The sequence below is a fragment of the Cyanistes caeruleus genome, chromosome 3, assembly GCF_971803275.1.
Source record: "Cyanistes caeruleus chromosome 3, bCyaCae1.hap1.1, whole genome shotgun sequence".
Classification (NCBI taxonomy): Eukaryota; Metazoa; Chordata; class Aves; order Passeriformes; family Paridae; genus Cyanistes; species Cyanistes caeruleus.
The window spans coordinates 75,991,239-76,015,871 of NC_141703.1; the positions used below are offsets into that span (position 1 = coordinate 75,991,239).

The 24,633-nt window shown below is 36.2% G+C and overlaps 1 protein-coding gene across 3 annotated transcripts in view; it reads right to left on the minus strand.

Annotated features, from left to right (window-relative positions):
• The window catches only part of CNTN5 (contactin 5), a 602,495-nt gene that overhangs the window by 25,847 nt on the left and 552,015 nt on the right, over positions 1–24,633 (minus strand). For 2 of the 3 annotated variants that reach the window (XM_023920615.2, XM_086882024.1), the window contains 4 exons: positions 24,412–24,532; positions 10,459–10,617; positions 9,884–10,033; positions 1,010–1,080 (listed from right to left, as the gene is read on the minus strand). In XM_023920615.2, coding sequence (XP_023776383.2) covers positions 1,010–1,080; positions 9,884–10,033; positions 10,459–10,617; positions 24,412–24,532 — 501 coding nt within the window. The remainder of the gene's footprint in view (positions 1–1,009; positions 1,081–9,883; positions 10,034–10,458; positions 10,618–24,411; positions 24,533–24,633) is intronic. The other variant, XM_086882023.1, reaches the window with a different exon arrangement.

Sequence of the window (24,633 nt, forward strand, 5' to 3'; positions counted from 1 at the left end):
CTCTCCAGCAGCCCCCCAACCCAGACACCTGGGAAGTTCTATAAAGACATTTAATATGAAAACTACATACTAATATATCTTATTAGGCACTGGGATTAGGTCCACTCACAGCAGACACAGTTCCAGCCACCTGGTATTTTTGTTCAGGATTCAGAAAATTCTCTCCTAATAAGAGAGAAGTTGATATTTATCCTTATAGAATATAAAGCAAACTGAAATCAGCATCTGAGACATCAGTCTCAGATGTCTCTAGTAGCTGGTGTTGAAAAAGGCAGATGTCTCTTTAGATGTCCTAAATAGAAGGAAAGTCTCTTTAGATGTCCTAAAATTTGGTAATTGAAATAATTAGAATTTGGTGTGTCTTACTATCTGAGTCACTCCTCAAATTGGCTAAGATAATTTTTTTTTCTTTATAACCCCATATATTTATTTGATGGATTTTTCTTGAGTATGTATATATAAATGTATGTACGAATTTTTATGGATCTGAAACTGTTCATGATGAACCTAGAAGTTTTGAAAACTCCTTAAGAAAAGTCTCTGTCCTACTGTTTTTTTATGATTAGAAGGGAAAGCATCTCTCCCACTGGCATGATCACCACAAATATGTCCTCGACATTCTCTTTTGTTTATTTTTTTTCAAAAATTAAAAATAATTGTTTTTTAATTGAAGTTCAAAAAACTTTTCAAGTCTTTCCTTCTCTTCTCTGAGCTATTATTTCATCTGGTGTTTACATAAGATCCAGAAAAATGAAATAAACCCAAGCAGCAAATCAGGAAGAAAAGCCTGATAAATTAGTAGAACTTCAGAGCTGATGCCATAATGTCTTCTACTCAGACCTTATGAAAATCCACAGTACTTTGAAATTTTAGATCCTATTTAAGAGTGCTTATTTTGTGTTTATGTGTTGACAAGGTTTGTTGTAAGGAAACCCTAGCAGAGCACTCTTTGCTTTGGGCTCAAAGAAGTTAACATGAAACAAAACCTTTAAACAGAAATATCTCTTACCTCCCATGCTATTACTAATTCATGTCGCCTTCCACTTCTGCCACTTACATTAGCTGGAGGTGTCTTTGGCACTGTGTGCAAAAAGGAAAAACAAAGCAAAGCAAAACAAACCAGAATATCCAAGTTATTGAAGTTTTCCCCACAGTAATAAGTTGATGCAGAAGACACGAGACTGTTATTTCAGAACAGAAATAAAAACATAGCACTCTGAGGTAAATAAAATTTGCTCAAGATTCATTTCAGAGAATTGCATACACAAGTTAGAAAAATCAAACAAAGCATAAGCTGAGAAAGAAAATAATATTGGAATAAAAAACTGCTTAAGAACTATGTCTTCTGCAGATTGGTAAAAATTTCACTGTGAAGATCACCTAAGAGATAAAATAGGAATTATCTTGTTATTGTTTTTAATTTTTTAACAAAGAACTTGAAATGCAAGGAAACTTGACATATTTCAGATTTTGGGTAAAATCTTAGAACATAATTAATAATGTCTCTATGATTTTTCAGGTAGTTAGTGATTGAGAATGTTTTAATTGTTGTAAATCTATTTTTCATTGCTCTACTGGGGAACCAACTTTCAGAAATTTTAACACAACCAGCTTCAAACATCCCTCATGATTTCTTTCAAAATGCTGGAAGAAATACTACCCACAGTTCTTGAAAAATTGAGCTAATCATTGCAGTTTTAAAACAAATGAGAAATGGATGAAATTCTTTAAAGTAAATTGTAACTATCATCAACATTTTTATTCGGATTATCATATTCTGCAAAATCAGAAATGTCACTTGTCCCATTGGAATCGTGTAATTTGTATTACCTTGTTTAGTGCCTCTAATGAAACTCATCAGATGGCCAAAGTCTTGAGTTTATTTCACTGTGAGGAGGCAATACCTGCATTATCTATTTGATTAAATATGTCCTAAGATACAAATATTATATTTTCTTCTTTACAGCAGAACATAGGTCATTGGTAGAAACGCACTGTGAGCCTTTAAGTGTTTAGGCCTTATTGCATGTTCTTTAGCTTATTTAGTGAGTAGCACTGTGCCTTTTAGCTATACAAAATTAAGTGCATTTAAAGAAATGTACACAGTCCTCTCTGATTCCTGCGCTGTTGATAGCTTGAGTTCAATAAAAATGCAGTTTTTATTAAATCCTGCTTATCCACCTAAGACTTCAGAATTCATTTGGGTAGTCACTTTTTGAACCTTGAATTCCCCTATAAAGAACAGAAGCCTGATTCTGCTTTACTTCATCAATGATGCAACTCTACAAAGTGTATGGATTGATTCTGATTCAAACTGTTGGAAAGGAGGCAGGTGTTATTTTTATCTGTGGCTCTGAGCAGACAGATAGGGGAGATTTCTAATGTGTTTCTCTTCAATACACCTTTGTTCATCTGGAAAATATGGTGCCTTTGACTTCCTTCCTTCCTCCCTTCCTCGTTTCCTTCCTTCCTTGTTTCCTTTTTCCTTCCTGTTTCCTTCCTTCCTTCTTTCCTGTTTCCTTTCAGAAACAGAATTTCCCTCTGGGTTTAAAAACAGAGTCGAAAGAATATAATCAATGTTCAACAGTGTGACGAATGTTCTAGTATGAAAAGATGCAGATGAAGCCTCATCTGACAGTTAATTAACATCCAAAAATTATGATGCTATCTCTAATGGAGCTTATTTAAACCTTGTTTAGCACCCATTTTTCTCTTGCCTCTCTAAGGTATTTTTGGATAAATTATAGAGACAAATAGAGTTTTTATGTAGGAACCTGCCACATTGGAAATTAGAGAGTATGCTGTACTCCTCTGAAGCATCCAACATGATGGACTTATTTAACCTGCAGCATCCTCTTTCTAGAGTTTTCTTGTTAACAGCATTGCAGACTGTGGCCCTATTTAAATGAATAAACGTTAAAAGAATAAAACTGTCAAAAGGATGAATTTCTTTTGCACAAAACTAAAATGTACACTCACACAGTGAAACTCTTTTAAATGAATAACCATTAAAAGAATAAATGTGTCAAAAGAATAAATTTCCTCTGCACTGCAGCAAAGCAGAGTATAGACAGTTAGAGGGAGACAGTTTAAAATGAGTAACTATTAAGTGAAGAAAACTATTAAAAGAAAACATTTTTTGCCAGGCACCAAGGCTGTATATCAGGCATGCTTTCAGCACCATCCCCTTAATATCAACGTTATATCTGAATTTACTCACTCATGGCCTAAGTTTGTTGCCATGCAATTAATGACTTCCCATTCTTTATGCTGTTAATTCTCAGCAGTGACACTCATGGACATGCACTTGCACCAAATACACAAATATGACACCTAAACTTGGCTCCTGGAGACAGGATACATGTGCCTGGGGAACAGGTTTGTTTAGGGTTTTTCAAAGCTGAGAAGTTTGGTATTTTTTTTTCTGAATACATACACCCCCACACTTAGTGCAAGCAAAAAAAATCTTGAAACAAATGTGCCAGGAGTTTGAGTTGAATAAAAACAGCAGGGTTTTTTTTTACTGTTTTCCATTTTCATGAAATTACTGTGAAATGCTGGAAATGAAAGTCAAATTAAACTCTATTAAAACTTATCTCCTCTACACCAAACAAAAAACTCATTAACATTTTCTCTAAGAGCAGGTATGGAAAATGTAGCCCTCGGCAGCCCTACAAAACATTTGACAAGATACTTAAGATATAAATGAAGAAAAGGTGATATGGAAGGATAAAACTTACACATGAAGCCATGACAATTGTTTAATAATTCATGCGTATCTTATCATTAGAAGCTAAATATGGATGAAAAGCAGACAGTTTTAGTTTTGGACAAAATATCTATAAAGGATTGCTATTGCTGAGGGTTTTATGTATGGGAACAGTGGTTATAAAGTGCTGAAAAATACTGATGGTGTCATCTATATATTTTAAACCTATTTTTAACGTAAAACATTTAAATGGGGAAGCTTTTGAAATAGTGGGTAATACTGACACCACAAACGTATGGGGTAGATGTTCACTTTCCTTTCAGACTTCCACTGCTTCCAATTTTTTCAAAATTGGTCTGTGCTTTATGGTGATTTAATTAGATTAAAAAAATTCCTTTCCCTTCAGTCTTCATGGCTGATGGCTTATCTGTCGGGTTATTTTTAATTTAGGTTTTTTGCTTATTTTTTAAATTATAATGGTGGACTGCAAAGATAACCTGATTCAAAGATTTTTTGTACTCAGTTTTGGGAAAAATATTAATGCTTATTAAATATTTCATCTTCACATTATAACAAATTAAGCAGAGCAATTTGAGTTAAAAATGTATAGTTTGTATTTTTCTTCAACTATTAAAAATAAAAAAATTGAAACTAGAAATACAGATGAGAGTATTGGAGCTTGAGTTGACAGAGATTTTTAATTGTAATCCAAAATTATTATTTTCATTCTAATTTGCTAAAGAAAATAAATAAGCATTTTGTTTAGAAGCAGTTTTACACTCTATGTTTTTAAGGCAGTGAATGAACTAAAAACAAAGTTTTAAACTAGCTCTAGGTTCCTTTCCTAATAGAAAGGAAAATCTCACACTGAACCTGGAAAAGCTGAAAGTATTTGTAAGCAAGTTCATGCTCTTTTTAACATTCCAGTCTTGTAAGTAAATTTTTAAAATGTTATTGAATGAATAATTAATAATTTAAAAGTGTTTCTGTTTGTGTCTTGGTCTGTTTGCTATTTTTTTGTCCCCAAGGAAATGTCTAGTGTGTTATTTCAATATGTTTTGTTTATTACCAAGAAAATATACAGATTCTTCATTTTGTAATCTGTCTTAATTTTTGGGCAGAACAAAAGTCTTTAGCAACCAAAATTATAATTAATTACAATTGAGTAAAAATGATTGCATTATTGCAGCAGAAACTTGAATCTAGATTTGGTCCCTATCCTTTATTAGGAAATAGATGAGCTAAAGGGAAGACAAAGAGAAGTAGAAGTCTTACAAAACTCCTGTTTTTAGACTAAGAGATGTTAATATGAGCGACCCAAATTTATAGTTTATAGTTATACTATAGTTTATAATATATTTTGATATACTAATGATTCCAGAATTCCCAAATCCCTATTCCATACTTAGTTCACATAGTCTTTCTTATTCTGCTTGAATCCTGTATTTTTAATATATTTTCCACATGGATATTTTTTATATAAATTCTGAAACTTTTGTCAAATAAAGGAAAATTAAGGAAAATGTTGATATTGCTACACTTTTTTGGGGGATAAAAAAATAAACTTGTCTTTAGTCCTTAAGAAATGACTTTTCAAGGTACATTTTTTCAAGGGTTGCTGTTGCTATTGCTGTTACTTATTTATGTTAAAGCTTTTTATAACTAAAGATACAGATGTAGTTTGAAAAACAATACTTTTTAGCCTTTTAAGAGATATGGGCAGGGGTAAGTGGGCTTGTCACCAGCTTGGCAAAACTTTTCAATGTGAGACCAAAGTTATAACATATTCATAACATAGTTTTTTCTTCTCAGCTGCTTTCCATTCTCCCTCTACACCCATGTATGTATGTGTGTGTGTGTGTACATCTCCTGCACTACACATCTAGGAAACAGGAGGCTATTAAGTGAAAATGCTTTCACTCTGTGAAAAACCAGCCCTCAAGTAGTCACCCTCCCAGCATAACAAGACATATCTCATCTGTTCAGGAATGAAGTGTACAACATACCAGAATCTCAGAAGAGAATGACACACGTATTCAACTACTGGAAAACAAGGATGCCTCTTGGCATCCTTGGTCTCAGCATCTGAAATGTTGTTCTAATTTCCTCTGTATTATTAACATTTGTAATTAATTATGAGGTTGAATTCAGTTCTATTCACTGACAAGAGGGTCATATGTGACTGCAGGACTCTGCCTGAATCGTCTCCAAATCACCACCTATAGGGCTGAAATCCTGCATGCTGTGGCATACGTATGTGCTACGGGACAAAAGCAGGTGCCTTCTGCTCCATCTTCTGTCGCATGCACATTTGAATTCCTTGTCAATATTATTTTGAGCCCACAATCCAAAGTCTAAGTAGCCTCCAGTAAGTGATTACAGCCTACTTTCTCCTTCTGTTTTTTTTCATGGAAAAAGCACATTTTCTACAAAAGCTTTAGTGGACCATGTCATTATCTGCAAATGTCCCACATACAGCAGGTTACTTTTATTTTTTTTTTCCTATTGCAAAAGTAGTTTTGATAATGGGAAAATCTGGAACTTCTTTTATACAAATCACAAATAAAACTACCCCCAACAACAAAATTGAAATTTAAGCCAGTCTAAACTGGCCAACTTTTTTCCTGGGACAGAGACATTTCCTGCTACGCTGTGAAGGAATTCTAGCTGAGAATAAGGGCAACTTAATGGAATATAAGGACTTATTAAAAATAAAGCCAGTGTTCAGTCTGTTACTAATAGAGTGCATTACACTGTTACCTCATAAAATCAAGTTTGCATGCATGATTAACAGGTTAAACTTTGATTCTACTCAATTTCTCTCTCTCCATGTTTCCCCATGAATAGATAATGTAATTGATGCTTTGCCCCCAGGCTTCAAATGCCCCGACTGTCTTGGTGGAATGCCAGACGTATTTAAATTCATGTTATTGTCTCTTTGCAACTTGTGGACCTGTGAAATATGTATCAAGGCTAGAGCTGACAGAAGTGCAGCAGCTGGCTGTAAGTTAGATGTGCCAGAAAATTGTGGTATTATCTGTTCCAATGGAAGTAGCAATGAAAAGCAATCATGTTAACTAAATATGAGCTAAGTAACAAGATTAGAGTTTAATTAAAAAATTAAAGCAAGTCAAAACTTGTTTATTATTCTGTTGGTTTCCTTACACCATCTGAATTATTATTTTTATAGGTATTTTTAGATAATGGAATGATATAAGGTGTTGTTACTATCTTGGATAAGCAGTGATAAAATAAGTGAGGTGTGGGGATAAAAAAAGGCTTTTGTCCCCAGTCAAATTATTTGTGCCATTAAACTACAGATGCAGATTTCCATTAAAGTGTAAAATAATGGAACCAGAATCACACATTTGCTGCCTCTGTGGATTGTCTACACAGCTACCATTCAGCCTGATGGGTCTCAACTCTTACCTGAACCTGAGTCACAGTTACTTTCTCAGATGGGAGATGAGTATTTCTGGATTTCTTCCCAGTGCAGGGGAAACCTGCATGTTTGCCCTTGTAGGACACATCTACCATCAGTGCAAACAGCCAGGTTTTTCTGCCTGGGTCATGAGTAGGGAGGTTCATGCCATGTAATTTCTGAAATCTGACTTATCACATAAATGTCCTTTAAGAGTTGAGAACAATGACATTAGAACTGGACATCATGCTAATAGACAGTTTCCTTTGAAGCTTCCAGATAAAAAAATTAGTAATAGAGAAATTGTGAACAATAATGGATCAATGGGTTCACTAAGATAGGAAATTATGTACTAACTTGAAAACCCATATGAAAACTGTTGTAAGCAAATGAAAACTCTTACTGGTTTCCTATCTTTTATACCATCTGAAAACTGTACCAAGGGTGATAATTCCCAATATTAGTGAAAGGCATTTTGGAATACAGAGGCAGCAGACTCTGAATTTCAGGAATATCTGAAGTTCAGGAAAAACTGACTGCCTAAATGAAGCTGATCATGAAGGCTCTGACATTTCAAGAGTGCCGTACGTATTATGTGCAGTATGCTGTTTTTCAAAGAACTATATGTATAACAGTTTGGGCTTTCAAATTTTATTTGCTTCTTTATTTAAAGCAGAATCCATTGTTTTATTGTTCCAATTTAACAACCCTGTGCAGATTCTAGATTGTTTCTTGAGTTAAAGACTCTGTTCTTTCTGATGGCGATAATGGTGAAATATTACCCAGAAATGAATACCAAGCACCAGATGAAAATTCATCACCACATTGCATGCTTTGTCTTTCCCACAATTTTTTCTGTTGATCGATATTATGATTTATCAGTTCATTTTTACAGAGGTAAAGTTGCAGAGAACATTGAAGATGAGTATGCATTAAGGAGAGTTTCACTTGAGAATATGTTTTAGTAAACAGGGCCTTAGTTAAACATTGGACAAGTAGAAGAAGGAGACTAAAAACATGATAGCTGGGTGAAAACTAACATTTTCAAACTTCACTTTGTCAGAAAAACTTAAGCCCACAGTTTGACTGCACTAGGTGGATTAAAATACTGAACCATCCTCGTGAAAACAGGGAAAATATTCCTCAGTCTGAAAGAGCATAATACCAGGGGTGAAACCTATTTCAGGATAAACTTTTTACAGGATATTTTTGTCCTCTCTGATATGTATAATCTGAATAAATAGAAAAGTTTTTCAAACATTAGGGCCCAGAAGAATTTGTACTACCAATGAAATATGGTACAAAATTAAGGAAAGAATAATGGTGGTGAAGAAAGGGAGTTTTTTAAAAAAATAACTTGAGATGAAACTACCTTGTGTTTTTATTTAATTTTCATCTCCTCCTTTTCTTAATGGAACAAAGTATGGAGCATCTGAAGCTTCTGCTATCAAGTTGCTGAATTTCACACTGTGGGGAGCTTGAAGAAGATGAGGGGGACAATTTGAAATGAAACATCTTTCATGCATGAATAGGAATCAAATAACTTCAGTGCTGTTCTGTGATTGTACAGTGAAATTTAATATCAGCTAGCAAATATGCTGTTATTTAAGGCAGGAAAACATAAATATGTCTTATTACAACTGCAGATAGGTTTGTTAGACTTCATCTGACACAGAGCATCCAATTTCAGGTGCCACAATGTGAAAGACAACTAGTTCAGGTTCAGGGGAGGCCACTGGTGGAGGGGAGCCCGGAGCAGTTGCATTGTGAGGAGAGGCTGGGGAAGCTGGGCCTGTCCAGCCTGGAGAAGAGATGGTCTTGGGGGGACCTAACAGCAGCTCCCAGTGCCTGTGGGGAGGTCACTGAGGGGGTAGGAAAGAGTATGTGCAACAAGTTACTTAAAAATCATTCAACTGATGAAACATCAAAACACAAAATAATCTGTCCAGGCATCCTAAATAACACAGAAGAATGAAGAATAAACTGAAAGTGTTCTGACATGTCGTTCTCATCTGAGGCTTTGTCCAAATCCTATCTCTATCTCTTTCTGCTTCTTAAAATATGTCTTTCTAAGTGTCTAAGTATTTTACTCAGATTCCCAGTCCCTCTTTATCTTCTTTACCTTCCTTTGTTCTGCCTAATTTATCATAAAGGATTCCAAATCTTATGAGTCCATTGTAACTTTCAAGAGACCTAAATAGGATATTTTGGTTTTTTGGTCTCCCACAATATCATCTTAATTAGAAATACAATGAAATTTATTAAAATGTAGTAATTGTTCACAGTAGAGTGTGCAAGACAAAAAAAGACTTTGAATACAAGGTGTTTTAAATTAAGCAGCTTTTTATGACTTCCTTGTCTTGCTGAAAAAATTCCATGCTCTGTCAGTCAGAGAAGTTGTGAAAAAATTTTGGGAAGAGGCTGCTTAGGAACAGTTGTGTGAAGACACTGCAAAACAGCCTAATTTATGGGCAGCAGTATTTTATCAGAGGGAAGACATCAGTGGCTTAAGTGTAAGATAAAAAGTAAAGCAGCTCAGATGAAGCAGAGGAGAAGGGAATGGTTTTATTTGAAATTTCTGTAAGTTAAACAACATTCCTGTCATTAAAACAGATTCCCCACTACAAAGAATATCACCTTGGAACTGTGATTATTGGACTCACACGTGTACCAAGGCAATTAGGTCCATTATTATATTAAAGCAGTTTTTTTCTGATGGTGCTGTAAAAATAACCTTTTTATCCTGACCTTACCTGCTTCATTGGTTCTGATCACTCGCGATGGTGCACTTGGGTCTCCAGTTCCAATTTTGTTGGTTGCTACTACTCTGAACTCATACTCCACCCAAGGGTTCAGTTCCACAGCCATAGCAGACTCCATGTCACCACTAATCAGATCTGGAACTGCAGACAGTAAAGACATGGATAGGTCACTCAGAAATCTGAAGCTGACGTGCAGTATTTCGATAGAAAGCAGAGTTTGTGGTACAACATGGTCATTAGAAATGACCAACATCAAGGATCTAATATGTCAGAAATCGCAGCTAGGTTTTTGGCACTGTAGTATTCCTGAAAAGACACAGATTAAAGGATTTAGGTGAGAGCTTTCTGCTTATTCACAGATGTATCGTGGCAGGTGTCTTTGTACTGTCCTTTCAGAGCTGTTGCTAAGTAACACAATAGGAATAAAAAAAAGAAAAAAAAAATCAGTGATTTTATTTTGTCATTGTTTTCTTATGAGTATCTGTTCCTGTAGTTGCCAGTGATTATTACTGTTATGATCAGGAGTTCTGAACAGTCTACTTGTGTTGTTTGAAAATTTTTCTCACCTGTTTTTACGGTCTGCCAGCCAAGAGAAAATGGACTGCGTGCTTGCAGGTTGTAGAGGGAGATAGGGCTGTGATTGTCTGCCCCAGGACTCCAGGAGAGTGTTGCTGTTGTGTCTGTTATTTCCTCCACTATTACAACCCCTGGGGGACCAGGAGGACCTAGAAATAAAGTGGAATAGTCAAACAGACTACACCATCATCGTGGATGTGCAGCATTAATACAGGAGATGCATTCTGTAGGGACCCGCTGCAGTTCAATATCCATGAAACACGAGAGCTAAGATAACAACATGGAGATACCTCATTTCCACGATTTCTGATGGCAAACTGTGATTGTTGATGCTCTTTAGATGCTGCATGAGTGAACATCAATTATCTTGTCAGAGTGACAGTAGAAGAACTAAAAAAAGAAGCAGATTAAAAACCACCCCCAAAACACCATTATAATTGTTCTGAACCTAATAGTAGAAGAAAAAAAGAGGAACTTTAAGAAGCATCCAGGCTAGACTGAACCGTCACAATCACCTCTTCTCTTTGTGTGAGACTTGTCAATGGGAAAGACAGATTGTAAGAAAAATGAAGCACAGGAGGACATTCTTCATGAAGAACAATAATATTACCAGTACCTGAATCAAGACTACAACATTCATCCTTTTTCTCAAATTCACCCACTCAGGAAAGCTGCATGGATTCCTGCTGGAAGTTTGTTAACTGTTTGATTGAAAGCTACTAAAACTAAAATAAAAAAAACCAAACCCAAGTATTTTAAAAGCTGAGAATTATTTAGAGGCCATTCACATGAAAATCACATGAAAATGTCTTAATTTGAAAAGTAAAGGATTATTTTTTTCCATTTACCTCCTCTAAGTGAGAATATGCTAATCACAATGTATAGGCTAGTGAGGTCTCTGGTAACAAAAATGACTTTGCAAAGAAAAATGTGGCTGTAACATCCCACTCCCATCCATAATTTTCTCATTTAATTCTTCTTGATGATTGGTATGACTGGTGTTTGAAAACATTGTCCACTTACACTTGCCGAACTAAATTGGAGGCAAGTTTTTCTTTGATCCTGGTTCAGGATCCTTGTCCATAATCATTTTTAGACAGATGTTTTGGGGAAACTGTGTGTCTCTGTCATGTGTAAATGCAAAACAAACCTCTTTCCTGTGGTTTCTTATACTTAAAAGCTTATATAAGTCCTGGAGGGCAGAACTTGGTACTTCCATAAAATAATCATATTATTAATAGCTATAATTATTTATGGAAAATATATATATTTTATAGCATCCAAGGCCCTTCTAATTGTTTTCCATCTTCTTGCTGTTGAAGGCTGATGTTTTCCTTCTGCTCCTACACAGATGGAGGACAGTGAAATCAGAAGTGCACCAATGGACACTTTCTCCCAAAATGGAGCTGCAGGAAGGGAACAAAACTTCATTATTAGAAAGTCACTGCTGGCACACTTTTGAGGGAGCCCAATGCTGTTTGAACATATCATGAGCTGCAGCAGAATAGGACCATTGTAAACCTCCATTCCTCTGAGCTCTGCTGAGTGGTGTGGTCTCACTTACTGAAATGCCAGAGCTCAGCACCTGCAGATCAAAGCGGCAAATGCAGGAATCTGGTGTCTCCTTTTGAAGTTACAGCCAGTATTTCTGCCCTACAGAGTTTATCATTTTTATATTTTAGTGCTATTTCATGCAATAAAATCTTTTACTGGCTGGGTTTCTCAGTCCAAGACTAGAAACAAATTCATCTGAACATCAAGGGCTAAAAAAAACCCCATTATTTAAGTACTTGTATATATTGTGAATTTTTGTCATTTGCGGCTGCTGACTCAATCTCCATCCTCTACTGTTTCAGGCTATCTGTTGATGTAGGAAAATATTAGTGAATATTATATTTCTTCTGATATGCCTTCAACTAAAACATGGTTACACAAACTGTGACAGCATAGGATCAGAATTTTCTAATAGTTGGACTCAATATCTTCCAAGTGAAAGAAACATTGAGTCCTATAAATGAGAGAGCAAACTGTGCTATTCACTTGCCTCTATTTGCTTGGCAATGATCTACAAGCAACTAATTGACAATAAAATGTTGGAAACATATGGCATTTAGAAATAATAGCAACAAAAAAGAGAAAAAAAAGTTTGAAATTCAGGAGATTCAATTCAGTAAATTTAGTACTATGGATATATGACGGAAGAATGTTGTCTTCACAACACACTGCAGTCTTCAGAGGAGCTTGGGGTATGGCTCTGGGCCATAGGAAGAACTAGGAATAAGCTTTTCCACTTCCATGGACAATGAACATCTTTGCTGGGAATCTCTCCCCTTGCTCTGCCCGCTCACCAGGCTTGACTTTGGTGCTGTCAGTGCCTTTGATGGAGCCACAAGCAATGACTGGAATAAGATGGTGCCACTCTTTGGACACCTTGCAGCACTTGGCCTTCCAGAGTCCCATTTCATTTGCAGTGCAAATGTCTTCCTTTTCTTCCTTGGAGAAAACGGCAGAAAAATGTGTTCTCTGCACTCCTGCCTTCCTGCCAAGTGTTTGCTGTTTTTTGCTGGGAAGCACCAGGTCAGATCTTTGTCTCAGAATAGAAAGTCCTGGGGCTAATTTAATAAAATAGGGTGATTCTTCAATCTCCATTCTCTACTGTTTCAGGCTATCTGTTGATGTAGGAAAATATTAGTGAAATTTTTATTTGTAGCCATGAGGGAAAGTTTAGAGGAAAGCTGGGATTTTGATACAATCATATGGTTTTACTGGGTTGGAGCCCTAGGCCCAGAATTATATGATGGTCCCAAGCAAAAACAAAATTAAAGGGAAACATTTTAGTACATTTCCTTTATAACAATATTTCTCCCATGCACTCTGAATATTGCTAAAGAGTTTCTAGCCACTATATTTTAACAAAAGAATACGCACCTTGCTTATATTAAAGGTTGTAAAATAATATTTATGCAGACATCCCCTGCTAAATTCTCAATATATTTTGTTGTCAGAGTTCTCATGTTTTTAAAATGCTTTAAATGCATTCCTAGGCATGACAATGTGTCATTATGCTTTTGGAGATGTGTGCTCTTACACAGTCTGCAGGGTGACTGCTAAAAAGCATTTCAATTTCCAACAGCAGGCATTCTTGAAAGTGGATTAATAAAGGACAAAGGCCTCAGTGATGACAAATGTATGACAGTTAGCCAGGACATGAGTGCTATGCAGATGTCACTCATTTTTGTAGAAATCTCATTAAATTTGGTGCTTGGATGTAATCATTCATGGTGTCAGTCAGACAGCTAATGCAGAAAGGCTTTTCTCCCAAGGGCTGTGTTATTGCTCAGGATCTCTAAAACAATTTTTTAGCTGAGAACAGCCAATTGAGGAAAAAATGCATGGTCTGTTCAAATGCTTATCTAGAAGCTAGACAGAAAATGACTGGTCATAAATGCACTATAGTTCAGTTGACCTTCATGAAGAAGACATCTGGGGCTGTGATAGGCTCTTACACAACTCTAGGAGCACTGGAAACCCACTGTCAAGGATATAAGTCAGTTAACTCCTTTCAGAGCAATTCCATAGATTGATACTTCATTTCAGGACATGCATGACTGCATTTTGGCAAATTTGTTTTATGTGGCTCTTTATTGTTGGAATGATCATCCTGAGAGGTCATTAGATTGCTTGTCAGGATACGACGTTAATGCGAGAGTTCTTGAAAAACAATTACCAATAATAGCTGTAGTCATTCAGTGAGGCAGTGCCCTTTCCTGTGAATCCCAGAATATGTACTGCTGCCTGACCAGGAGAATTCTTACTTTTACCAAACAGCTAAGAAGCCTGTTATGTAGGAGTTCGCAAACACAAATTTCTTGCCCTGAAGATTTTTGCTTTTTGAATGACAAGGTGCACTGGCTTGTCATCAAGAAGGTGAGAGGTTGAGAAAAAGAGGATAAGAAAGAGGCAGTAGCTACAGAATAGTGGGAAAGACACATAAAACTTCTGCATAAAACGGGAGCTTGACTGTTGCAGGATAAATCCCTTTTGCTGCATCCAGCTATGACAGATGATGTGTTTGCACATGGTTTGCACATGATGGAGGAGATGATGGAGAGAAATTTGGGTGTATAGTAGATGCTAGATTTAGTTTTAGATTTAGATTTATGTTAGAATTATGTTAGAATACTATATTTAGTTTTAGACTCTGGATTTACATCCATAACACCAGTCCCTCCATGTGTGGTTTCTGTAAAGTACATAAGGGCTGTGGGCAGATGGAGAGGTTATAACCCAGACAGTGTCAGGATAGACAGGACGGTTAGGCTTAGGGTTGGAATGTAAGAAAGAGAAGACATTGACTGACTATTTCAGCTTGCATAGTCTCAACTCATTCAGGGATGAGGGTCAAGATAAATCCCTGGTGTCCTGCCTGAGAAGTCCTTTAGTGGTACCTATGTCATGCTGTGCCCCTTTGCCCTAATGACTTTTTTGCCTTGTGCAAACCCAAATATAATGAATTTGGATGAGGCCACCTTGGGAGCTGCTGATTTTTGTGAGCTCAGATTCCAGACTACAGTCCAGAACCTCTGAGCTGGATTTTTGTGTAGCAGTAGTTGTTGACACAAATGTATGGACAGTGCAGGGAACTTGAATTTCATCTAAGGTGTAAAAGCACTGGTAGCCTAGGAACTGATCATGGATGACATTGCTAACAGGTCCCAAATAGAGTAAGAGCCTGAGTTTTGGAAGTGTCTTTCTTTGGCATGGCCTACTGACAACCTTTAGTGCTTCAGGGAATCCCTTGCCAGCTGTCCCAGCCCTGGTCCATGCTGTTTCCTTCACTCTCTGCAGTCCTACTATGGGCACCAGCACTCCTAGGACTACATGTGTCTCTTTTAGGCACTAAGTTAATAAACATCTGATCTCTAATTTAGTATTTGTTTCTAGACATTTTTTTGACTGAAGTAAGTTCATACCTTTAAGTCAATGCTTGTAAAGAAAGTTTCTCAGAAAAAAGGACCATTTTTAAACTCTTGAAACGAAAGCTTTTTAAAAATATGAATCTATTTCCCTGTCATATAATTAAAGATATTTAAAAAAAGAAAATTAAGGTCCTATTACAAGATCAAATTTCTGGAAATGTTTTGGTGAAGTCCGTGGGTTAAAGAGCTAATTCTCCATCTACAGTAATATACAGTCTTTCAGTGTAATAAATCTGTCAGATGATACACTGAGGAGGGCCAAAGTACGGACCTGAACTCTAGCCCTGATCCTACCTGCTCTTATGTTGGTAGACAGTCCCTATCACAATTGCATAAGCCCAGTGACTTTTCCAACCAGTGCTTTGGCACAATTAATGGATTACTGTGGGCTGGGGCAAATCCTTACAGGTGGTTTTCCAGGCCCATCCTGAGGGAGGGGGACTGGGAGTGTAAGTGTGTGAATTGGAACTCTCCTGTACCTACTGGCCTCAGGGAACAGTTCTGTATTATGGACATATTCTGTGAGTCCAAATAATGGGGGTCTGTGTTCAGGGCATCTTCCTGGCCTTTGCTACAGCTCAAATGTAATTTCAAGGACCAGCAAGAATCTGCTGACCTTGTTTATGTTCCATTTAATAATGTGTTTGAAGGCCTTTAAGCCCAAGTACTTGTCTTTAAGTTTTATTGGCAATATCACAACAGAAAGGAGCAGGGTGGTCAACCTAACCAGCGGTTCCTGTGTTATATTTGCTCCGGGTCACCAGAGTTCTGAGGAAACATTACTTCTCAAAAAATAAAGGATAAGAGTGGATTTGTTGCTTAGATTGATAGTTTTTTCAGTCTATAAGATGAATAGCTTTAACCTTTTATTTAATTTTATTTTTAGACCACAAAATGTGTACTCAAACCACAGATTGTAGTCACAAAGACTTTCATCCTCCCTTCACACTACTGGATTGTGTTCTGTTTCATTTCAACATCTTACAGCTTTCAGGTAGATGTTTGATCTCAATGCTCATATAACCTACAGTAGGCATGCACAGTGCATTTGGTTAGCTGCCAGGGCATAGTCTTAAAATACATGTTTTATATTGTAGGAGGAAGATGATTTTCATCCCAGTTTTAAAGATGCTTCTTGCCATGGTTTTCTTTTTTTGTACTAATAGTTGTACTGGTCAAAGGATTTTAATTAGCTCTGTGTATACTTATAAGTTTCCAAGGCTGTACAGCATTGATGCAGAGAATTAAGAGGACTGGACCTTATTTTTTTTACCCTTAGAAAGTCACAATGTATGTTGACATCCATAACAACAGAAAACACAATTTGAGCAGTAGGAGTAAAAAGGAAAATAAAAGCAAAGAGCAGTGAGTAAATTATTACTAAAATAACCAGAAAATAGCTGACATCTAAATCTACTAAAATCCTTAAGTGTGGATGAATGAGATAGTACCATAAACAAATTTAACTGCATTTATGCTTAGAGAACAAGTCTATTTGTAATATAATTGACACCAATACCTTATTTCTCCTAAAGTATATTTTATAGTAGTTATGTAATATAAAAATATTTTATAAAGTACTTTTATAAAATTATGATATAATAAAATAATTAAGGTTGGAAAATACCTCTAAAAGACCTTAAAAAGTCCAATCATTAACTTAGTCCCATCGTGTTCATCACCAAGTCCTCAACCATGCACTTTTTGAACACTTCCATGATTAGTGATTCCACCAATTCCCTGGGCAGCATATTCTAATACTATCCTTTCAGGGAATAAATTTGTTTGCTAATATCTAATCTAAAGCTCTCCAGGTGCAACTTGAGTCCATTTTCTCTCATCCTGATGCTTTTTACATGGGAGAAGGGATGGACCCCTGCCTCACTACAGCCTACTTTTAGGTAGTTGTAGAGAGTGATATCCATATATCTATCTCTGTCTCTGTCTCTGCATTTATCTATCATCTATATCTATCTATCTATCTATCTATCTATCTATCTATCTATCTATCTATCAGCCTATCAAAAATATATAAATTATTACGGTAATAGATGTGCTGAAATGATCTTTTATATGATAGTTGATAATTAAAAGGAAACATTAATAAATAACATCTATGCATTTTATTTATTTGAAATCTTTTCTGTTTTAGAAAATGGCACGTTGTTAGTTAGAGCCTCAAATTCAAAACTTGAGCAAACTTGCCTGGCTGCTGCATTGCTGTATCTTCCTGGAAGAGACCTCATGGTCATCTTAGCTACACTCTCCCAGGTTTAGTTACCTTGTACTGTCAACCCTCACTACCTTTGTTTACACTGCAGAAATTCAAACACTGAGTGAGTAATTTTGGGATTGGTAGTCTTTGCTCCTTTGCAAGTAGGTGGAGAAATTTTAAAGAAAGAAAGTTTGGAGCTGACCTCACTGCTCCATGGACTAGCAGTGCATAATGCAGCATCCAGCATCTCTCTGAGTAGTTTGAAACCAATATGAGCTTACTCTTTTGGTTATAATGAATTGTAAAGCAGCTTTTCTTCTTTACAAGTAAGATTTGATGGAATTAATTTGAAAACTTAATGTTACTGAAACCAGCAATTTACTATGATAAAAAGCTTTCATTTATTAAATAAGCATTAAAATCCTGAAAACTTGGTAGTATTGATTTGACACTGAAGCTTTCACTGATGTAAACCAATATTTTTGCTTCACAGCTTTGTATTCCTAACTCAGTCATGATGCTTCTAAAAGGCAATGTCATGCATGAAATGAATAACTGAAAAATAACTACTCTAATGTCTGTGATTTCACTATCATCTCGACTAACATGGAGGCTTATATAACAGAAATCACTCTGTTCTAAATGTTTGAAGCACTGTCCCCATCCACAGGTTTGCACTGATCCTCTAATCTGCAAGAAACTGTTATTCTTGGAAATTGCTGCTGAACCAGGACAACTACTCATCTCAGTGCATGTAAAAGGGATCTCTAGCTGTAATTAACTATAGGAAACCTCATGATAACTTCTGTGAAATCAAGGTAGACTTTTGTACATTGTTCCCAACTTCCACCATTTTTCTTTGCTGAGCTACAGACATTTTTCTCCAGCCAGCCCTCTGCAGAAGAAAGAGCAAGAAATATACATTAAACAACTTTGGTAGGACATTTTTCTACTGAAGTCTTTTTTTCTTGCAGCCTATGGCAAAGCAGTGATTCAAATGAGTTCATTAGAAACTGCGTGTTTTAAGAGAAACGAGTTACTTTTTGCTAAAGTAAATGTAAGAAGTAGCCTTTTGCTCTTATCTATGACTTCTGCTAGTGTTCTTCAAAACCTCCCAGTCACTGTAGAATAGATTTTGTACCAATGAGTTTAATAAACACAAACTGCAAACAAAATACTGTAGCTAATTGGACCAATTTATGGTAGTAAAGGTCAGCTTTTTCATTGTATCAACCTCTTTATGATAGAAGTATTTCTTGTTCTAAACATCTTTACAGCAAAACACAGTTCAAGTATGGGATCATTTAGGTATCCTTTGTAGCGAGAACATGAAAGCACAAATAGGTTCTGAGAGAAGATATGATTATTTCAAGACCATAATGGAAAATAAGGATGTAATAAGCCCTTTTTGGAAGTCATGCTTTAAAACACAAATTAATTCACCAAGCAGGCATTGTCTCAAGAAAAGCTGACACATTGCTGGCTACAAGATCACCTGAGACATCTGTGAGAGGCAGGTCTCCTGGCTGGTACTTGGGTGTTTGATACCCATGTTTGTGATCATATCATTAGTGTCAGAACACGACATGCATATTTATCCTGTATTAGAGCCTTCTGCTTACGTAATCACTTCTTTGTGAAAAATCAGTACAGAGACAACTCCACTGCTGGTGTGCCAATGTTAGGTGGAAAACCAGCCAAGTTGTAGCATTCTGCTGTTCTATTCCTCTGCTACTTAATATTCACTGCAAGTTGAAGATCTGGGTGGATAACTAAAGGCTGGTAGCCAGAAAATGCACACAACGTGGGAAAACTATCCTTGGACTGATGTCAAGGACAGCTTTGACATTCATAAAAGTCATAAATCACTCCTACTTCTTAAATGGCTCTTGACTTCATGTGCTGAGGAAAATATTTGTTGACTGTGTAATGAGTGTCTATATTCTCCTGTAAACAATCCTGTTTGCATGGTAAACAGGTATTCTGCATTTCCTTGGGTGAGCAAACAACAGAAGACATAAATGAAATTAAATCAGGTAATGACTTGGGTGTCAGGAAAGTAAGTCCATAATGGTGATTTTTGTTGTATTCATTCACTCTAAAACTCTTTGATCATCAGACATACATAATTTCTGTCACGGGATTGCAGTTGAGGTACCACATTTGTGCAGGCCTGGTGCCAGAATAGTTACCAGCTTCTGTGAAAAGCTGTTTTCTCTTCTAGATGTCCTTGAGATGTATCAGTCTAGATATTTTCTGCCGTTATGGGCTCTCACGACTGCCTTACAGAAAATATTGCAGAAAATTTGCCACTATCTCCATCATTGCTCCAATGGAGTACAACCTGTTTCAGAGGGTGGTATGTCTGTTATTTAGCTTTTATAAAGCTATTTACCTTTTCCCTTTCCAATAAACAGTTCAGTGTATTGGCTTAAGCCATTGCCAGAAGTTCACCTGAGGGAACCTCAGTTTATTTCTAGAGCAGGAGTCAATTCAATGAAAGAAGAAAATATTTGGGTTACTGAAAATGTCCTAAATTGTGCCCTACACATCCAGGTGCTCATTTGTTTGTCACCTGATTTCTGTCCTCTTGGCTCCTCTGACTTAAAAAAAGGCTTGAACGTATCTTGATCCCACCTAACAGCCACCTGCAGGTATAGCATGCTTTTAAGAAGAAAGTGTGATTTTAAATCACGGTCTGAGACAGATAAAAAGTTATTCTACCTCATAGATGAGCACTGAAGTTGCTGAGCTAAGTTGAAAGTGATTGACATTTCCTTTTCTGCCTTAAATCAGTTCTGGCCTTTGATCTGAATCTTCTCTCATCCTCCCCACATTCAGAGAGTAAAGGACTCTCTGGGGACTTCTACTGAATCAATGTGTGTATCTAGAGGGGATGGTGGATCTCAGATGAATAAAAGATAATGAATTTTTTTATTTAGGCATCTAATAATAGAAACAACCTGTGATGATGAATTACAGAGAATTTTGTAGAGCTGTATTTTGGAGAGGAAATGCATTTTTCAGGTTAGATATTAGCTTACCTGAATGATGATATAGCTATATCAGGATACCCTTGAAGGTCACTGTTGACCAGCATGAGACTACCAAAATACTTCTCACTCACAACCCACTCCAAGAATAATATGCAAGACATTCAGTTTGGAAAGTCAATGTACTGCCTGACAGGTCCAGCCAGTGGCAGAACATCTCTTCCAAATGAAACCCACATTACTGGCAGCATTAGGAAAGAAAAGTGCTAGGGAACACGAAAAAGTTTCTCTAACTCTAATATAAATAGTTTAATCACATTTTCAAAGCACTTAGAGAAGTATATGGAGGGTTTATTTGAGTAGTTAATGATGATGGGACTTGAATCCTGATTTTGTCTAAACATGAGATAGATTACCTTTTTATGTATAAATTTGAAATGTTCCAGAAAGAGACACACTAGGTCACAATCATTATTGGAAAAACTTTATATATGTTTTTCACTGCAAATTATCTAAATTCAAGACCTGTGAGGTAGTGAATTTGAAAATTTAAATTTTGAATTTAAAAAAGGTATATAATACATTATATAAAGCTGCAGAATAGAAACCTGTGCTCTCTTTATTTCCTTTGTTTTTCACACACACACACACACACACACACACACACACACACACACACACACATACATATATGCAGTAAATTCAGGAATTTTCTTGCACTGTTAATTACCTTATATGAGTAATTAGACTCAAAGAAATTGAGATTTACTTGGCACTGCACATTCTCTGTTCTTCATATTGTCTTTCATTGGTGATATTTTTGGAATTTATCTTTCATTGTATAATGCAGAGCAAAGAAGAACAAGGACAAAACATAGTGACATTCCCTGGCATATATTCAAGGGAACTTCCAGTAGAGTAAGTAGTAAAAATGGTTTCAAAATAGATAAATATTGTTTAAGGATACTCTATGTTTTCCCCACAATAAATGATACTGAGATATTGCACTTCCTTGAAAATACAGTGGTGAATGTCTGTCTGTCTGTTAAAGATCAGAATGTTAATTTCCAGCAACAGGAGTCTGTAAAGTTTGTTTCTGCATCCTCCATCTGAGGAGGCTGCAGAGAGGTATAGTACTCTTCCAAGTCACTTGCAATTAAGTTTTGACAAAAAGTCCTTTGACTTAAAAATAGTGAACCAGTTGAACACATACTTCAGTTTAAATTTAATCAAATTCTTAGCGGCAGTAATTCTGATATTCATGAATAACTAAAGGAAGGGGAATGAGATTATTTTAATTTAATTTATCCTCTATGTCCAATTTATTTCATGTAGAAACATTGTAAGAAAAACAATTTTTCAAGAAAAAATTACAATGATTTATTAAAATACCACGTGAGCCCTACAATAAAAGTAATGATTGAAATGAAGTTATATGCTGCTATAATATTATCAGTATTATCACTGGCATTTTCTGCAGAGGCAAAAGGAGAGAAAGTAAGGTCAGAGTAAGGGTGTGCAGTAGCTTTGCTTGTATCAATACATATAAGAGCTCATAACAAAGATTCTGCTATCTCAGTTTGGCTATGGGCTGTAGCATTTAAAGAAAGGGATATTTTGTAATATGCATAAAATGCTATTATTTTAACTATAAACTGTACTGGAAAAAAAGAATAATATGGCTTTGGATTACAAACTTTACTGCATGAGTTGCTTCATAGAAGATGACTTCCTTTGTCAGGTGGAATTCTTCAGAGTTAACAGAAATATTTACTGAAACACCTGTTTCTGCTGGTATCTTCTCCTAAGCAATGTCCAGTATCAGCGGCAGCTAAACATAAAGAAGTTTGAAAGGTGATGCAATTTGGGATCATCGGTGTCAAATTGCACAGCACTGAGTGCAGTCTACAGACTGAGATAGGGGAGAAAAAAAAATTAGAGATACTGAAATGAAAATGAGGTTCCTGTAAAAGTATAAGGAGACATAGATTAGATTCTCATAAATATTTTTGATTTTTGCACTGTTGACATCTGTAAGGACTAGTCATTCACAATTCTACACTGAACGTGCTTTAAACATTTCCAGCAATACAAAACAAAATTTCTTGCTCTATATGAAAATTATCCAATTATAGAAAAAAGAAAAGGAGAAAATTGTAAGCAAAGTATATTAGAATTCAAATTCCACTACAAAGCATTTATAGCTTTTACTTCAACAGTACATGGTGATGAGACTCATATAAATGCATCCTGATACTTCTTACAGTGCCTTTTTTAAAATTTAATCTCAGACCTCTTCCTCAGAGAAGAATTTAATTTCTACAAGAAATTCAATAAACTAATTTATATAACCAGTATTCTTTCAAATAATTTTGTAATCAGTCTTTCCTAGACAATAACTAAGACCTTTTTGTCACAAAAGTTCAATTTAAACTTGAGATTGCCTTGTCTATCCATAGAGCCTTCGTCTCCTGACTGAGACAGACAAAGGTAACACAAAAGGCCTCGCACAACCCAGAAGGATGAATCAGATTTCATAAGGCAGCTAAAATGGTATTACATGGTAAGTCAACTGAATACAATCATCCCAATAGTGCCATAGCTCATAGAAATCTGACGGTCCTCAAAGTGTCTTTGTGGAAATATTTAACTATTACTTTCATGAAAATGTGAAGAGTCCTGCAGTCAGCCAGGAACATTCTTTATCATTTAAAACATATATTTACCTTAAAAGGGGAGGATATGAACACATCAAGTCTAAAGACATTGTGGAGTGTGGCAAAACAAATATTTTTGAAAGATTATAATACCAAAATAATTTTGATTTTTTTTAATGTGGAGTTTTTCAAATGTTAATAAAATATTGACCCTTCATATATATTTCAAAAATGTAACATCCACAGTAAGGCTAGCCAGCTGTGCTACCTCATAGGGATCCATCTCTCTTGGCATTGCAGGACCCACCAGTGGTTATGGCAGTAAGTGAACTGCAAATCCTCAGACCCCCTCAGGCACTGAACACACGTGTGTGTATGCACACATACACACACAAGTAGTGCAGAATGCAGAAACACTCTGCTTAATGGAAGGCACAGATGGTGCCCTGCTTTACTGTGAACTAGTTGGCATCCTCAGTATGATCTGGGATTCTTCAGGAAAAGGATTCTGCTCCTGTGCATAATCAGGAATGTTCAATGACAGGTGAGACAATTTAGCATTACAGGACTGGGCATAAAGGTGCAGTAATTGGCAGTAACAATTCTAAAAAACCCAAATTCTTGTCATACAATGGGGCTTCTCTTTCATTGTTCATATCTATGATTTTACAAAAGGCTGTATGGGCACCCCTCTTAGGAAATGAATGAATGTTCCTAAACTGCTAAAGCTGAAAGAATGGCTTGACCAAAGATGAAAGGCAAAGCATCACATAAAATAACAAAGAACTCATTATAACTACCTTACACAGGTCTGTGAAGGCTAATTGTCTGCATTTTAGCTAATTTGGTATACCTTTTATGCTGTTACCTCTCTTAAAATGTCTATTAACCTCTAATTGTCTTTTGTTTCTCTTTGCAGGTCAGCTTATGGTGAAACTGCTTTCAAAGACAGCAGGTTAATCACAAATGTCTTCAATAACAAAAAGTCTGAGGAGCAGTGCGTGGCAGAGACGTCCCTGAAGCTCACTCATTTAGAAGTCCCTGGTTACAACTGTGTGTGGTGATTGTGCTCTCAGGGGGGAACCACAAGCATACTCACCCCTCACAAGCAGCTCTGTCTCATCTGACACGGTGTCCGCTGCCGTCTGGACCCTGCAGCCGTATCTCCCAGCGTGCATCAGCAGGATGTTCCTGATCATTAAATCTGCAGAGGACGCTTGCTGAAACAGGGATGAAGTGTTTAAAACTCAGTAAATCTGTGTTCAAGGTACTTCACAAGGGTGTTGTACAGTTTGAGAAACTCTTGAATGCAGCTTTCATC